Genomic DNA, 18,212 nt, shown 5'->3' on the forward strand with positions numbered 1-18,212 from the left:
CCTCTAGGTCTTCCTGGTTTGTCCTTATCTCATTTAACGAATATATCCCTTCTTCTTGTATTAATCTATTTAGTCCCACCTGTAGAGTAATTGTTTCCTTTTTTCCGGTGTCCTCATCCCGTGTTAGAGCGTCGGCTATTATGTTGTCTTTCCCTTTTATATATCGGAACTCAAAATCATACTCCTGTAATAATAGAATGCCTCTATGTATTCTATTATTTACTAATCTATTCTTCATGATATGTACTAAAGCTGCATGGTCTGTTTCGATTGTGAATTTTGCTCCCAATAAGTAAAACCTCAATTTGTTTACGCAATATAGTACACTGGCAAACTCCAATTCTGTAACACTATATTTTCTCTCATGTGTTTTAGTCACTCGAGATATAAAACATATCGGCACTTCTTGGTCGTTTTGTATTTGAGACAGAACTCCTGCAAATTTTTGTATGGACGCATCAGTTCGGAGTATAAAAGGTAAATTGTAAATGGGGTGGTATATTTTCGTTCCTTTTGCGAATTCTCGTTTTAATGTTTCGAAAGCTTCTTCCTGTTCTTCTTTCCAATTCCATTTTATTCCTTTTTTAAGCAATTTTATCAGAGGGATTTCCTTTTGGCTCAAATCGGGAATCAGCTTTTTAAAATAATTTATCGTGCCAAGAAAACCTCTCAATGTTTTCAAATTCGTTGGTCTTGGGTATTCATCTATGAGCTTGACTCTGTCTTCGGCTAATCTTACTGTTTTGGTGTCCAATTGAAAACCCAAATAAATGACTTCTTTTTGAAAAAATTGACATTTTTCAATGTTTAATTTCAATCCCGCTGTGTCCAATTCTTTCAGAATTATTTCTATGTGTTCCAGATGACTCTGAGTATCTTGTGAAAAAATTAATAAATCATCGATATAATGAACTATGAAATCTTCATGGCGATTCAAAATGGTATGTAGAGCTCGGACGAGTGCAGCACAAGCACTCTGCAATCCAAATGGCACTACCTTAAACCGGTAGACAATACCATCAATAGAAAAAGCGGTGTAGTTTCTACACTTTTCAGCTAACGGTATCAACCAAAAACTGTGTTTTAAGTCAATTTTCGAAAATATGTGTGACCCGGTGATTCTTCCAAAAATGGCCTCGATGTTTAGAGGTGATTCATATTGTGATACAGTGTGCTGGTTGATATTCCTGGCATCTAAACATAATCTCAATTCTCCATTGCTTTTCTTTACTATCACAATCGGGTTAACATACGGTGAATCACATCTTTCGATGATTTGATCTTCCAACATTTTATTTATTTCTTCTTTCACCTCTTGTCGATACTTGTATGGAATCGGGTAAGTCTTTGATCGAAAATTTCCCAAGTTTTTCACCTCAAATGAATGTTCGTACTTTTTAGCCACTCTGTTTTCCTCATTGATCAAATTTTCGTAGTTTCTTAACATCAACCGCAATTCTTTTTCTTTCCCTTCTCCACATATCAATTTTCTGTCTTTTTTTTCAGATTCTTCACACATGTTTACCGTGCATTCCGCATCCTCGTTTGCATATACCTCCTCTTCAAATACCACTGTTTCAATCATATTCTTTTCACTTTCATTTTTTAGCTTTATTTCTTCTTCTCCTGAGCTCGTCTCTTCTTTTGAGGAATCCCAGGTTTCCTTTGTTTCTGATACTCTCAAATTTTCTTCTTCTGGGCTCAACTCTTCTTTTGAGGAGCCACAGGTTTCATTTTCTTTTATCCTTTTCTGACTTTTTCTCCCTTTTCTTCTTTGTCCTTGCTTCGTTGCCAAATTCATTTCCACTGTTTGTTCTTTACCTGATTCGTCCGTATTTTGTTTCTCCTGTTCCTTGTTCTGTTCCTTTTCTTTTTCTTCTGTTAGTTTCATCGTATTATTTTTAAAATCTATCACTACATGTTTTTCTGCCAATTCGTCAACTCCTACTATCATGTCATGTGACATATTTGGCATTATTACACATTGTAGTGCATACATATTCTTACCCAGTCGTACCATTACTCGTATGCCTTCATTTATAGTTGCCAATGTCCGTTTGTTTGCGCCCACTAAATTTACCCTAGGTATTTTGTAAATTAAATTTGTTAAGTTAACTTCTTCTATTAGTTTTCTGTTGACCAATGTTATTTCCGATCCAGTATCTATCATAATTTTAATTGGTGTCTCGTTGATAAATCCATCCACAAATTTTAAATTAATTCCATTTTTCTTTTCGTTGTTTCCTGCCAATTTAATAAACTCCTTGGGGTGACAAAAGATTCCTGTTTGTTTTTTTGTTTTTAGTGAGCGCCGTCGTGAAAAGACGCCGGTTGCTCATTGTTGTTTATATTTTCGTCATAATTTCTCTCTCCGTCATATTCTTCTGTCTGGGTATTATTTACTTCTCTTCTATTTTCTCTTGGTCTGTCGGATCTGTTTCGGATTTCTCGATATCCCTGTTCATTTTGTCTACCATTATTTCTGTTTTCTTGATTTGAGCGTGTGGTGTTTCTATTCTGGTATTCTCGATTTCTGTCCTCATTCCATTGCCTATTTCTTTGTTCATAATTTCCTCTTCCGTTGTCTCTATTTTCGTTTTCCCTTCTGGGATTAAAATCTCGTCTTGTATAGTCCCTCCTATTTTGATTTCTATCTCTGTAATCTTGTGTTTCTCGGGGCCTGTAATCGTCTCGCGACTTTCTTGATTTTCTTTCTCTTAGACGTGATTCTCTTATTTGTAGGAATTGGCATAAACTATCTATGTCTTTGTAGTTTTGCAATGTGATATGGTCTTCCAGCGTTTCCTCGAAATGTCTTGCAATCAGTTCGACTAATTGTTCCGATGAGTAATTATATTGTAAATGTTTTGCATTATTGTAAATTTGCAAAGCATATGTCCTTTCTGATACACCCATCCTATCATTGTATTTCCCATTTTGCAATTCCTTGTTAATTTCCAATTGTTGGACCTTTCCCCAGAAATAATTCAAAAATTTTTGTTCAAATTGTTGCCAATTGCCGAATTCTTCTTCTTTGCTATCGAACCATAGGCTTGCTTCATATTTGAGATGGTTTCTGATAGTTTCTTTTGCTGTTTCGAAATTTCCGATGTGCTGTATTTTCTTTTTCAGGCTATTTATGAACGGCACTGGGTGTAATCTTCTTACATCCCCGCCAAACCTTATCTTCACGTCATCTGTGCTATGTATAACCATTTCTCTTCTTTCTCCGACATTCTGTTGCGTCCTGTTTTCGGTGACTTGTTTTTCTATTTCTGTGATTCTTTTTTCCACTTCTTCTCTGTCTACTTGAATAGCATTTTCCAACTTATTTTCCAAATTTTCTATTTCCTTTTTCTGGCAATTCGTTACCTCCTTTATTTTGATTTTGATTTCTTTAATCTCTAACTCCTGTTTCTCGCTCTTTTCTGCAATCTCTTCTATTTTTTTAACCATTTCCTTCTTAATACTCTCTATATTTCTGTTGTTTTCTTCTATGGCTTGTTTTGTTTCCTGTTGATTTTCATCCATTTTTTTCTGTGTTTCATCCATTTTCTGATCCAATTTTTGTTGTGTTTCATCCATTTTCTGTTCTATTCTTTGTGACTGGAGTTGCATCATTTGTAATATTTTATCTATTCCTGATAATTCTTGCTGTTCTGATGCCATGATTGTCGTGTCTAAAATATCTTCTTGGTCTGAATGTTCTTTTTGTTTTTTGTTGTCTTTGCTTTGGCTTCTTGTCACAGACATTTGTTTTCAAGAAGTACTGTCCCCGCCAAATATAAAATTTTACTAGTATGTTACCAAGACGACTTTTTCTCACCCAAATATTATAAATTGTCAATAAATATATCAAATGTAAATATCGTAAAAATAAAATATTAAATCAGTTATGTAAAATTTGTACCTAAAGAGATCTAAAATTTTATGTTATCAAATGTAAGTATCTCACTTTTTACCACAGGCATATAAATTTTCAAATACCGGCTTTACTCTTTCTATCCTTCAAATTTGCCACTAGAAATACTTTACAATGCCCTCCACGTTGGACGACAGTTGTTGTGATCTTGATTATTGATATGAGATGATAATTTTATATGTCATTTAATTTAATCAATGCATTACTAATAATCTAATTAATTTACCAGATCACATATCAATATGTTTTTAATCTCAGGGCTATTTATAAAATTAATTACTTACATACGTGGCTTCTAAGTATTTCTTAATGGTTCCTAATCGGGATAGGAAAGAAAAGAGTAAAATAATAACACATATGGGTTACAATTGTAATCAAAATATTGTTTATTTTATTTAAATGGCAATCACTGCTTAATATTGGCTATATCTTATTATTCTTAAACATAACATTTACACATGGGAATCTTATTTCCTTTTGATTTCCAATTGAAAGTTTTTATTAACATTTAACTATTATGATTTATTAGCAACAATTCTATTTAAGTTTGATGAAGCTTTTCTGATATTATTGATTATGTTTCTTCAATTTTAAATGTGGTATTTACTACGAAAAACCCATACATTCATGTCCAAACAAATGAGACTGACCTTTTTCTGGTGCACTGAGAATGTCTTCACACAAGACCCGTTTCCTGCTATCCTTGGCTGCAATCAAAACCTCGTCCTGGCTTCCAGTAATGTTCTCCTCTGAAACTAGCTCGTATAGCTCTCGTTTCCTGCTTCTGTCGTGATGCTGTGTTCTACCTTTTCCGAAACTGCAATCAGCTACCGGGAACTCTTGGCCCAAGGAGGTTCTTTTACTCTCAACCTGGCCTACCTCTCGTTCCACGATAGATACTCCACACTCACGGAACTACACCGGCTTTCTCACTCTCCGTACACTACCGTCTACCACTCGACTTCACTTCTCGACAGCTCAAAACATTCTGCTCTCTATTTGTCATTCATTCCCCTACTTTCTAAATATCCCTTCCAGATTCACAAATCAAAATTCCACCACCAACTCTCATTCGCAGTATTCCTCAAAACCAATTTTTAAACTTTCTAAATATGCTTAATGGATTTCAAAGAAAATAGTTAATTCCCATTCTAACATTACTTTCTACTATATACAAATTTTAATGACCTATTCTCTATTTCCACTTAGTCTTATTTAGCATCGGCTAATGATCGATCCTTCCGCGAACAACGATAATTACCTATTATCGATTTCACTTGAGTCTTATTTAATCACTTCTTAAAATTAAATATAACAATTTGTTGTATACAGGTTGTTCTAAATTTATATGCCCGTGGTTGAGAAAATTGAAAATATTTTATATTAAATTGAATTTGTCTATAGTTATCAAATTTTAATTTTCATATCAAATAGAAATATAACAATATATTAAAATTATGTTTGCATAAAACATCTCTGAGACATCGCGTCGCTAAAATACACTGGAATGCACCGTCAACACAGTACTATTAATTTAAAATTTTAATATTCATCTTTTACGTAAGATATTGTTATCAATATAGCATCAATACCTAATAAAATTTTGATAAAACTAATTGAAACTACGAGGAAAAAGCTTCAAAGCTCTATCTCCCTTACAAACATTAACAACGGAGAAAGAACTTTATCATAATGAACAAAAAAAAAAATAACTGCGTAAACAAAAAGCTAGCATAGACCAGTATTAACAGAACGTTTTAACTAAATACTCAGCTTACAAGTGCATCTGTTGCATGCTTTCTTTTGAATCGTTTCATCAAAACCAAACATCAAAGACGGCTTTGTATCAGCTGCCGGAGAAATATAAGCTTTTGGGATTTAGCTACTATGTTTCCACATTGAGAAAAATATAAAAGGAAAACGGCGTTAAAATGGGCCAAAAATACAGAGAATGCGATTTTTACGAAAATTAAAAATATGAGAGAATTGCTATGAATATTTTCGTGTTAAAGTTGATTTTACTTGGGGGGTGAAATAACAAATCTTTAAAACAAGTCCGGAAATGGATAAACTGACTAATTCTAAGCAGCTTTTCCTCAAAACAATTTTTAAATTAACTTGATACTTTTCGAGTGAAAATGTTTATTTTTCAACCAAAAAAAAAACAAGTTTTCAGACGGTTTCTCGCAAATACCTCAAAAAGAAAGTATTTTATCGAAGATAATATTCTTAACAAAGATGTAGCATATAAGAAAACGAAAAAATTGTGTATTACCGGAGTTTATAGCACCATTAAACGCAAAGTTGTAGCCCATGTAAAATACGTTCCTATTAGTCAAATTTCAAATTGAATAATTTCAAAGAGAAATAACCAAAAAATCAAGCACTGTTCGGGGAAAACCAATCACAACTTTTTTAAAGTGTTTTAAAAAAAGCTTTATTTGTATGTTTTATAAAAGTTTCTAGCATGAAAACTGAAGCGAGTTATGCTCAAATTGGAGTTGGCAAAAAAAATCGTGAAAGCCAACCCCCATTTAGCACCCCAAATTAGATTAATCGTTACCGCTTTACAATCAATTTACCTTACTAATATATTTTTTATATATGATCTGTAAATTTCACCGGTTCAAAGTGCTTATTTTTGAAAGGGTTGTAGTTGAAAGAACTTGAACGAGTCACTAATCACGAGTGTATGCAAACTTTGAACAGCCATATTATCTTAAATAAATTTTGCCTTATCGAAAGACAAAATAAAACTGAGATATTATTTTATAAAAGCAAAAACTACATTTTTTTTACTATTTGAGATTTTTCGTATCACTAATACTTTTTAAATGATTTTGAAAAAAGTGCATTTCCAAAATTTTAAATTTATTTTTTTAAATACTAAACAATATAATATTTTCAAAAATAAGCACTTTGAACGGGTCAAACTTACAGATCATATAAACAATAAATATACCTATAACGTAAAGGGTAAAGCGGTAACGATTAATTTCATTTAGGGTGCTAAATTGGGGTAGATTTTCAGGTTTTTTTTTACCGACAAAAGGGGCCAACTTTATTTTGACCGTCACTGGTTTAGCTTTGATGCTAGAAACTTTTATAAAAAAACAAAAATAAATATTTTTTAAGCCATAATTTAAAACAGTCTTAATGGATTTTTTTCGAAGAGTGTCTCACTTTTTTTTTGGTTGTTTCCCGTCAAAATGTGCGATTTGATATTTGACGAAAAAAAAAAACGTATTTACTTTTTATTAGCTACAACTTTGTTTCTACTTGGTCTGTAAACATTAAAAATACACCATTTTTTTTTGTTTCTTAATACTTTTTTTCGATAAAATACCTAATTTTTGAGTTATTTGCGAAAAACCGCCTGAAAACGTTATACAGTCGAACTCGCTTATTGGAATAGCCTTCGTGCCAAGCAAAAGTATTTCTATAGCAGGGATATTCTAATAACCGATCATATGTGCTTAGTAAAAACGTTTTGGGATCTCAGATTTCTATTCTTTAAACCGGGATATTCCTTTAACCGGTATTCTAATAAGCGGGTTCCACTGTATTTGTTGAATATTAAATATTTGCACTGGCAAATATCTCGAAAAGTATTGAGTTAGTTATAGGTATTTTTTTATTTCCAAGAGGGGTGACTTTCACTCCCAAGTAAAAGCACCCAATGGTAAAACGTCAACTTTGAAGTGGAGGGTAAATGGAACATAAATCCACATTTGCATGCAATTCGGAGTTGACCCTGAAAATTACACTCCAAAAGAGTCATTTACTGGGCTATAAATATGGTATAATCTGATAGCTGCATCTCACACAACTGATAAATTGTTGTATTCAAAAGAAAATCCACAACATAATAGTATAAATAATATATTATCCAGTCTTTCTGGGTTACTGAAATAAGTTTATATATTAAACTTTTAGTTGCCTCACCGGATGTTCTCTCAGAAAACAGTGATTTATAGTAAACCGCAATCCAAACTGTTTTGTGTTTAACAAACTTTATCAACACGACTGTTTGGCAAGTGGTATAGACGTAAATAAATCAACCCTTAAAACTACATTAACACTAAAAAATCCATCTCAAACTCAAAGGGACCCTCGTAAGTGCGTTGCCACATGCAAATAAACACAGCGTTTGTTGACAGTGACTTGTTTGAACAGTGGAAGAGTTTTTTAATGCATTGCTTCTAAGGTCCTTTTGTTACGCTGCAGAAAATATTTTTGTTTTACGGAATTTAGGACGATGTTTAACTGAAATAACATTGATATATTTTTCTAACAGCCTTTATTTGCAAAATAAAAGGAGGAAGACGGTAAGACGGTATGTAAATAATTCCCTTCCTATAATTTTGGCTATAATATAGAAAATCTTGTACTATAAACCATGCTAACCAAACCAGCAAATGAATCAAAACAAATAGGACTAAACATGAATTTTACCAAAAAAAAAAGACAAACACACAAGATACTAGAAACGTAATTCTAAACGAAACCACAATAGAACCGGTTAATGGTTATATAAATTTGGGAGAGATAATAAAAATAAATAAGGAAACCCAAACAGCGGAGGTAAAAGGAAGGGTCAGATTAGCCTGGGCAGAATTTGGGAAATAAAAATGGGTGTTGACCAATTCTCACATACGCATGCCAAACATCGACCTTGATCAAAGTAAACACGGATAAAATAATGAAGACGCAATGAACCATGGGCAGAGCAATGCTAGAAGTAAAATTAAAAGTCAAAAATCAAAACAACTGGATAAGAAATGAAACAATAGTCAAAGACGCAGGACTACATATAGCCAAGCTAAAATGGTATTTCACAGGTCATAACGCCAGACAAATAGACAATAGGTGTAATACCAGAATACAACAATGGAGACCATGGACAAAAAAGAGACCAAGAGGACGACCCCACATGAGATGGAGAGATGATATATTAGAAAGATAAGAGGAACACACTGGAAACAGAAAGCACAAAACAGAAGCGAAAGGAGGAAACTGGTGGAAGCCTACGTTCAAAATTTGACGAATTAAGGGGCAAAAGAAGAAGAAGAAGAAGAGATAGAAAATCCATTGGGATTACCATATTCGAAAAAAGGTATTAGTGGTAAGACTACGCTATCATTATCACCAATAATGGTAGAGCCCTATAATAGAGCCTACACCTTCTCAAATATATTTCACCAGTCAACCCTATATTGCCAATCGCTGCCATCGTCGTCCACACTATTCTTTCATCTCTATTTTGATATATCTCTCCCTCTACTTCTCACCTGCTATGACATAAGGATCTGTCTAGAACGGTTGTTCTTCTGTGATATTGCTAGATCTCCTGTTCATCTTAGTCTTCATATTTTTCTGTGATCATTTTGGTATTTACTTCAAACTTTACGCATCGTAGCCTTAACCAGTCTTATAAGTTTGTCGTGAATGTAAAGCTCGTCTATGGCTTCATACAATTTACTTCGTAGCACACTATCAGAGGCTGATTTAAGAGCTATGAACATAAAACGATAGTAAGCCTCAGCACAAAAATGCACTGTTGATCGACTAGACCTGAAAACACTTTAGTTTTCGCTCCTCTAAATGTACACTTAGGCGGCTATTTAGGATACTCAAAAATACGTATACGGTGATAAGAAAAGGTTACTTTTGAAATTTGGGTATACCGAAGAATCCTACGAATAAGTTGGGTGGATAGAATTCGTAACGAAGTTGTTTTGCATCGGATGGGAAAAGTCACAGAAGTCGTCAGAACAGTTAAAAATCGAAAACTCGAATATTTTGGCCATGTTATGCGACACCCAGAGAGATATAATATACTCCATTTAATAATACAAGGCAAGGTAGACGGAAGAAGAGGGCCAGGTCGAAGAAGAACGTCATGGCTTAAAAACCTGAGAGAATGGTATAACAGATCCTCTGCATCCCTTTTCCGAGCTGCCGTTAACAAAATTACTATAGCCAATTTGATAGCCAACGTTCGATAATCGAGCACGGCACATGAAGAAGAAGAAGGTAAGAAAAGCTAGAAAGGTGACCTATCCCATCTATCTATCAAATCAGTCCTAAACATCCATCCTTGAATAAAGGCATCCTCTTTCTTCTTCCATGCCTTTTTATATCGGGAAATTTACACCCATTTTGACCCAGCGTGTTTCCATATTGTCCTTGGTAAACGTCCATGTCTGAGACCCATATATGAGGACAAGAAGTATACATTATTGAAGACTATTGTTTTTATTGTTTTTAGATATTGCGAGTATTTTTTGTTCTTTAGACTATAAGATAATTTTCCGAATGATGCCTAGACCTTCATTTATTATATATTTATTATTCTTCCCTTTATTTCTTTTGTCTAATTTTCTTTATTTAATCTAGTGATTTGTCCTAGATATACCCTTTTGGTTGTTCTATTCTTGTTTGTGCCACTGTAATTATTAGTTATTACTGCTGATTGGTCATGGTTTTTGTTCTACTGTAATTCTTCACTTTTTTCTGTTACTAATACAGTATCATCAGCGTATCGTAAGTGATTCAGATATTGCCCGTTTATGTTTATATCCCAGTTTAGTTGTTTGAATACATCTTCCAGTGCTTGGTTGAATAGTAGGGTGGGCCGAAAAAATTTTTAATTTTTTTTTAAGTTGTAATACCGCGAAAAACTTGCGAATTATAATTAGAAACAAAATAAAAAAAAATTTCAAAATCGGTTAATATCTTCCGGTCCCGCATTAGCCTTAACATTTGAGTATTTTTTAAAAAAACTTCATTTTTCTTGTTTTGTGCAAAAAAATGTTTTTATATTTATTTTTTAACGTTATAGTTATTTATGCGTTGAGATAGACCCTAAGAACATTGTGTTTTAATTTTATTGTGATTACTGGATATCTTCCGGTCCCGCATAAGCTTTAAAATATGCCGAAATATTGAAATTTCAACATTTTTTAATATTTCTGGAATTTGATAATTAATTGTTTTTTAAAAGTAATAGTAATCGTTTATATTCACACAAACCTATTGTAGGGAATTTAGGGGTTGAAAACTGGGATAATTCGAAGAATTGAATTATATTTAAGGAGGCCCGTCCAATGGGCAATTTGCCTGCTCCACTTTAATGAGCTGCCGTTCCGGCACCTCTTTGAACATCTAGATGGCAAAACAACCGGGCCTAGTACTTCAAGAGGACCAATCGGTGAAAAACTTGTTGCCTGTCAAAAACTGCCGGTAATTAACTTCCATTCTATAGATTGTCAGATACCGGAGGTAGACAGAAAGGTTCTCAGCAAGGATCAACAGTACCTACTTGATATCTCCACTGCGATAAAATCTGGGACATGTAAAGGGGATTTGTCTGTACGAGATCCCGGACACTTATCGCACTCGAGGTGGTTGACCAAAGCAAATAGAACTTTGCGACTTTACAAAAGTGAAGAAAACCCCTCACCTGAACTTCAAGAGCTAGTTTTGTTTATCTTGAAATCGTATATGCCAACGTGGTTTGCTATCAAAAAAAGCAACAACTTTACAGATGGTCCAAAACTTGTTTACCAAGCAATTGAATCAACGAGATATTTGCCCGAGCCTTTGCTTGGTGTTATAAACCGAGTGATTGAGCGAAATGGTTATTTTTCCCACCCCGAAAATTTGATGTTGGCAATGATTGAGGACGACAATAAACTAATAAGACAGCTCGGACTTCGTCGAATTCTAAAGGCAAGGCAAATATATTCAAAAAGGAAGAAAGTAAGGACATTCACACCTCCGAAAATCAACTTTGATGCTCAAGAGTACTCAGATATTGTCAACTGGATGAACTGCGACTTATCTTCTCCCCCACTGTTGGCCAAGGTCAGTGATGAAGAGATAAAATCGTACATCAACAGTGACTCCATCCTTAACTGGAACATTAATTACAAGAAATTCCCAGTTTACACACAGGCAGTTGAGCGTTGTGTGAAACTAGTGACGGAAGCTTCGGGCAGAGTTTGTGGCGCTGAAGCTAGAGACGGATTTATCACAAGTACTCTACTGTCGCGATCAGCCATGCCAGACTTCGCCAGTAAATCAGATTTCAAAGTACCTTCTTCAGCTACAAAATAGAGGCAATAATGCAGACAATTAACTAATAATTGTATAGTGTACTTTTTATAATAATACAGATATAAGTTGAAAGGTTCTATGCTCGTTGTTATTTATAATCCCTATTATGTCACTCAGTCATAACTAAAAAAATTCTGCTTGTATAATTAGGCTTATTTAGCAACCAGAAGTGTTTTTTAAAAAAATATCGTAACTGGAACGATTTAAAACTAATTAAACATAAGAAAAAAAAATTCGTAAGAACTGTAAATTTCCAATATTTTGGCATATTTTGGAGATTATGCGGGACCGGAAGATATCCAGTAATCACAATCAAATTAAAACACAATGTTCTTAGGGGCTATCTCAACGCATAAATAACTATTACGTTAAAAAATAAATATAAAAAATTTTTTTTCACAAAATAAGAAAAATTAAGTTTTTTTAAAAAATAGCCAAACTTTAAGGTTAATGCGGGACCGGAAGATATGAACCGATTTTGAAAATTTTTTTTGTTTTGTTTCAAATTATAATTCGCAAGTTTTCCGCGGTATTACAACTTAAAAAAAAAAATAAAATTTTTTTTCGGCCCACCCTATTGAATAGCTTGGGCGAGATGGTATCTCCTTGTCTTACTCCTCGGTATATTTGAATAGCCTCGGTTTGTTTCATTAGCTTAACGAACCAACCTTTTTTTGTTACACGGATGACCACGGGGGGAAAATGACCCCAGGTGACAAATGTCAAAAATGACAATTAACAAAAAAAAATTAAGTTTTTTTTATGGCATGGACCTTATGTCATTCAGCCAGTCACAACATGAGTATTAGTATGTTGAGTAAGTGTCTTGTTACTTTGCAAAGTCGACGTCATTAACGTAAAACTACTTGGAATTATACATAATAGGCGCTATTTTACTAACCATCAACTTCAGAATATATTTTTTATTCGTAAAATATAGGGAATTTTTTTTATTTCAAAATATGAGGATATCTAGAATGATATTAAAGTCAAATAAAAAAAATATTTGTTAAACATTGAAAATACTTTTGAATTTATTAAAGAAAAACTTACGCTGGGGTCACAATTTCCCCGGCTTGGTCATCCGAAGGTTAATAGTTGTTGTTGCTTGTTATATATTTTTAATTAAGTCGACTACAGATATACTAAACTATCCCATATTCAGAGACAATATGAAAGTTAATTGTTATATTACATATATGGAAGCGAATCACGGACTCTACATAAGCGGTAAATAAATAAGCTGCTGGTATTTGAAAGGAAGGTTCTCAGAATGATATTTGGCCCTAAAAGGGATGAAGTGACAGGAGAGTGGACAAGGTGCCGCGAATTCTGATGAATGGGTGACTCTGTATGGTACTGAAGACATCATCAGTAGTAGGGTGAGTAGAAGATAGAGTGTTAAAGACGGTATTTTTTTGATAGACCAGAAGGTAAAAGATTACAATTTCTGAAACGACACTAAAATAAGGGAACGTTACAAAAGATTGATGGTGACAAATAATATGCAGTCAGGGCATAAGTAGAAGAAAAATATAATTGTAAGATAAAATGCAGTCCTATACATATATACATACATAGTTTGAAGAAATAAATAGGAATATACATAAGAGGTGACGATTTTAAACAGTTACGTCTTAGTTTGAAATTTTACTATGAAAAAGAAGTTCAAAAACTTTACTGTTTAAATTTATATTGGATTATCCTTTAAAAGAAAAATCAGAAAGCTCGAAGGAATAAAAGCAGCGATTACGTTTATATCTCCAAAACAAGCACATTCTCCAAGATTTTCATTTAACGTTTTGAAACAATAATCCCGAATGCTAAACGCGCGTCTAGTGCATCTGTTGCTCTACCCACTGCTTCTGCGGAAAACAAACATCAAAGAAGCCTTTTTACCGTTTTCCATGGAGACGCGGGCTTTGAATCCTCCGAAATGGTGAGAGTAATCGGCACTAAACCTCAGCTTCAGTCTGGAAGAGCGACTGACGTAACGTAACAGTTTCAGTTTGGCGCTCCAGTCGCCGCACAGCCGAGGAGTCGTTGCTGATGAGTTGTTGGAGTTTTCGGTCGACGAGGACGATGTATCATTCCAGGTAGTTTCGAAGATCTGGAGGTAGTCGTAACTGCATCTGAAAAAAATATTCTATTTTCAATACCATTAATAAATAAGGAGTTCAATTACGTGAAACAAATAAATAGTATGGCAATTTTTACATATGAAACATATTGTGTATATGTGGGATTATCCACAGCTGATTGCAAAGACAATTACAGAGATTGTAAAGATAACTAATTAAAGATATTTGACGTTTCGACTTTTACTCCCAAATCATTTTTAAAAATATTAATAAAGAAAAGACATTGTGTTGCAAATATATAACCGCCAAGATCTTGTTGAGATGATGTTTTATCAAAAGTTAAAAAATTGAGATTTGGCGTACTCGGCTATGGTGTTGTTGGAACAGCCATGATTTGGCTGAAAAGATATGAAGAGTGGATATTTTATATCCTATGATAAATCAAATTCTTATTATTGTGTGTTTGTGCATTATTTCAATGTGTTTTGAGAATCTGTTTCGGAGTGTTCTCACATTGTGAGATTTGTATGTACCGGGTGTCCCAATAAGAATGGCTCTCGGCCATATCTCAGGAACCGTTTATAATAGAGCTTTGAAATAAAAAATTTTATAACAAAAGTTGCCTCAGGAAAAGCCTGGAAATTATTTTCATAAGTGTGGGTCCACCGCTAGAGGGCGTAATTGAATATCAAAAATAAAAAAATCCAAATTTTACAAAATTTTCCTAATGAAGGGGCACTGGAAATCCGATTATTGTATTCTTCATCAAATTCTGCGCATATTTGATTTGAGAAGTTTAACTCTACCTTTGCAAATAAGAGGTGGGGGTGAGTGGGAACCTTGTTATGAAAAAATGGCTGTAAGTCCGTTTCTGCTAAATCAATTTTTGAAAACTGGGTCTTGTTGAAGACAGATCTTTTTCTTCAATGTAAGCGTGATAATTTTGAACCATCCTAATAAGTAATAAGCCAGCTGGGAGGCGTTATTTAATTTTTTTCAGAAATCTAGTTTTCTTTGGAAAATATTAAATACAAGTATGCATTTTTAATCATACTTTATAAAATTAGATTAAATTAGCAATAGAATAGCGAAAACCGCATGTCGATACCTTTTTTCTATCTCAAGATATCTCGAGAAACGTGTAAATTTTATACATAACTGTTACTGTCACCGGTAAACTAAGTTCATGAAAAGTAGTGTGCTGTGGAAAAAAACAAAATAACATTTTCCGGATGTCAACGTATAAAAATATAATTAATTAAAAGAACAATATGAAGAGAAACAATACTATTAAAATTAAATAAAACACAGAACAAAAAGAACTACTTAGTGACGACCTAAATATTCAAATTGTTGCCCATCATACACTACTCTAGAATACATTATCCAGGGAATACTAAACGCCATTCAAAGCATATCGAGAGCAGAAATTGAGAGTGCTGTTCAATCTACTCTTGAAAGAGTAAATGTTTGCAACGAAAATGATGGGCAAAAATTTGAACGTTTATGTCATCACTAAATAGTTGTTTTTATTTCTTTGTAATAGGGCTTTTCAACGCTTCTCATTTGTTTCGAGCCTCTGTCATATGCCGTATAATCCGTGTATAATATTAATATACGAGATATGAACGAGGCTCGAAACAAATGAGAAGCGTTGAAAAGACCTAATATACGTTGACAGCTGGAAAATGTTTCTTTGTTGTTTCCATAGCACACTACTTTTAATGAATTTCGTTTACTGGTGACAGTAACAGTTATGTTTTTAAATTTACACGTTTTGTAAGATATCTTGAGATAGAAAAAAGGTATTAACATGCGGTTTTCACTATTCTGTTGCTAATTTTGTCTAATTTTGTAATATGGTATTAAAAATGCATGTTTGTATTTAATATTTTCCAAGGAACACTAGCTTTCTGAAAAAAATTAAATAACGCCTTCTAGCTGGCATATTACTCAGTAAGTTGGTTCGAAATCATAACTTTTACATTGACGAAAAAGATCTGTCTTCAACAAGACCAAGTTTGCAAAATTTGATTAAGCAGAACCGGACTCACAGCCAGTTTTTCATAACAAGGTTCCCACTCACCCCCACCTCTTATTTCCAAAGGTAGACCTAAACTTTTCAAATCAAATATGCGTAGAATTTTATGAAGAATACGACGATCGGATTTCCAGTGCCCCTTCATTGGGAAAATTTTGTAAAATTTAGATTTTTTAATTTTTGATATTCAATTACGCTCTCTAGCGGTGGTCCCACAATTATGAAAATAATTTCCAGGCTTTTCCTGAGGCAACTTTTGTTATACAATTTTTTATTTCAAAGCTCTACTATAAACGGTTCCTGAGATATGGCCGAGAGCCATTCTTATTGGGACACCCGGTACATTGTGTATTGCATGTATGTATTTTGTATGATTCAGACTTCTATTTCACATTTTCTTGTCCGGTATTTTTGGTACATTCTTGTTGTTAACTTCTTCTTTATTGACAACCAAAGCCTATTGCATTCTGCTGAAGGATTTGCCACTATTTTTCTTCATTTAATAGGAAGAGGGCAGTTTCTTTCATTTTTCTCTTTTTCACGTCTGTTTTCTTTATGATTAATGATTCATTTTCCCACTGTGGTCTATATTCATTGTCCCATGCATGTTTTCATGTCTGTGATTTATAGAAATCCTTGCTTTTATGTATGCTTCATGCTCCTTTATTCTGACGCTCTTAGTGGTCTTGCAGTTTCTCCCACATAGAAATTGTTGCATTCACAAGATGTTTTGCAGATGCAATCCTTTGAGCTCCCTTGTGTGTTGTTGGGTTTGGTTTTAAACAGAAATAGATCTGAGTGTGTTCGTTATTTTAAATGTTCTACTTGTTTCCCATCCTTGTTTATTTTTCTGATAAACCTTTAACATGTGGTATTGTTGTCAACCTTGAGTTGCTTCATGGTTCGTGAGTGTGAAAAGTTATGAACCAACTAAGGCGTTGTTTATCTTTGCTTTCTAGGGGAGTGCACATAGATTCTCGCTTCGGAAAAAATCAAGCAAGATAGAACTTTTTGTAATTTAATTAAGAAATGGTTAATAAACAACATATCAAAAAGTTCTACTCGAGAAGTGGGTGCTTCATTTTTTATTAAACAAATGTACTACGAAATTAGATATTTTTTTAAATAACTCCGAAAATATAAATTTTAGAAAAAAACTGACTTGACCATTGAAAAATTCAGAAAATTTTACGAAAAAACCTTATATAAAAAATTTTCTAAAATTAAATCTGTATCTTCTATAATTTTTTATTTATAACGCTAAAGTCACCCTTCTCCCAAACATTGGAGCACTGTAAACTAGCGTACGGCGAAGTGCATGGTTGAGTTATTTTAATGTAATTCTTTAAGTAATGGATCAAATGAAATTTAAAAAAACTGAACATAAAAGAAAAACAATTAAGCTATCTTATGGTTATAATAGAAAGAAATGAAATGTATGGGCATAAGTATGGTGTGGGCGGAAAATGAGCCTTACATGAATTTTGTTTAAAAATGATTTAAAAATGTAAAAACTCTCAATTTTTCACAACTTACCTTTCAAGCATCTTGCTAAATGATGTTTTATTTATAAAAAATCTCAAAAATTTAATTGAAATGATATATCGTCTCAAAAAATGTAATTTTTTAAATCTTCGTAATTTTATAGAATTACCACCACGTATTACCACGGTATTACTTAAGTTTAAACAGACCTATTACAGTTTTATAAGTGCTTTTTTAAAGCTTAGGATGTATTATTTAAAATTCACTAAATTATTTTACTTTATAAATGAAATTCTTTTTAAGAAAATTAAGAAATATAACAAAAATGTCGTACAAAAACCGAAAATTACCAGCTAAAAAATGTTTATACAAAGTGATCAAAACTTTTTTCTGTAAAACTTACCTAAAATACATTTAATAATAAGCTTCAACAATAATAAATGTTCAGCAAAAAATTTTTTTAGCTCTTATACAGTGTGTCTGCGTAACTTGAAACGTATTGATAACTTTTTTATTATCAGTTTTACGAAAAAAGTTATTCTTTATAAAATACTCCGAATCG

General features: G+C 33.1%; 1 protein-coding gene across 1 annotated transcript in view; it reads right to left on the reverse strand.

Moving 5' to 3' along the window:
- LOC114331463 (uncharacterized) overlaps positions 1 to 17,712 on the reverse strand; it is a 195,105-nt gene extending 177,393 nt beyond the window's left edge. Inside the window, exons 1-2 of the mRNA XM_050661799.1 lie at positions 17,702 to 17,712; positions 13,943 to 14,175 (exon numbers count right to left, since the gene is read on the reverse strand). Coding sequence (XP_050517756.1) covers positions 13,943 to 14,175; positions 17,702 to 17,712 — 244 coding nt within the window. The remainder of the gene's footprint in view (positions 1 to 13,942; positions 14,176 to 17,701) is intronic.
- Between the last annotated feature and the right edge of the window lie 500 nt (positions 17,713 to 18,212).

This window comes from Diabrotica virgifera, chromosome 1 (assembly GCF_917563875.1).
Source record: "Diabrotica virgifera virgifera chromosome 1, PGI_DIABVI_V3a".
Taxonomy (NCBI): domain Eukaryota; kingdom Metazoa; phylum Arthropoda; class Insecta; order Coleoptera; family Chrysomelidae; genus Diabrotica; species Diabrotica virgifera.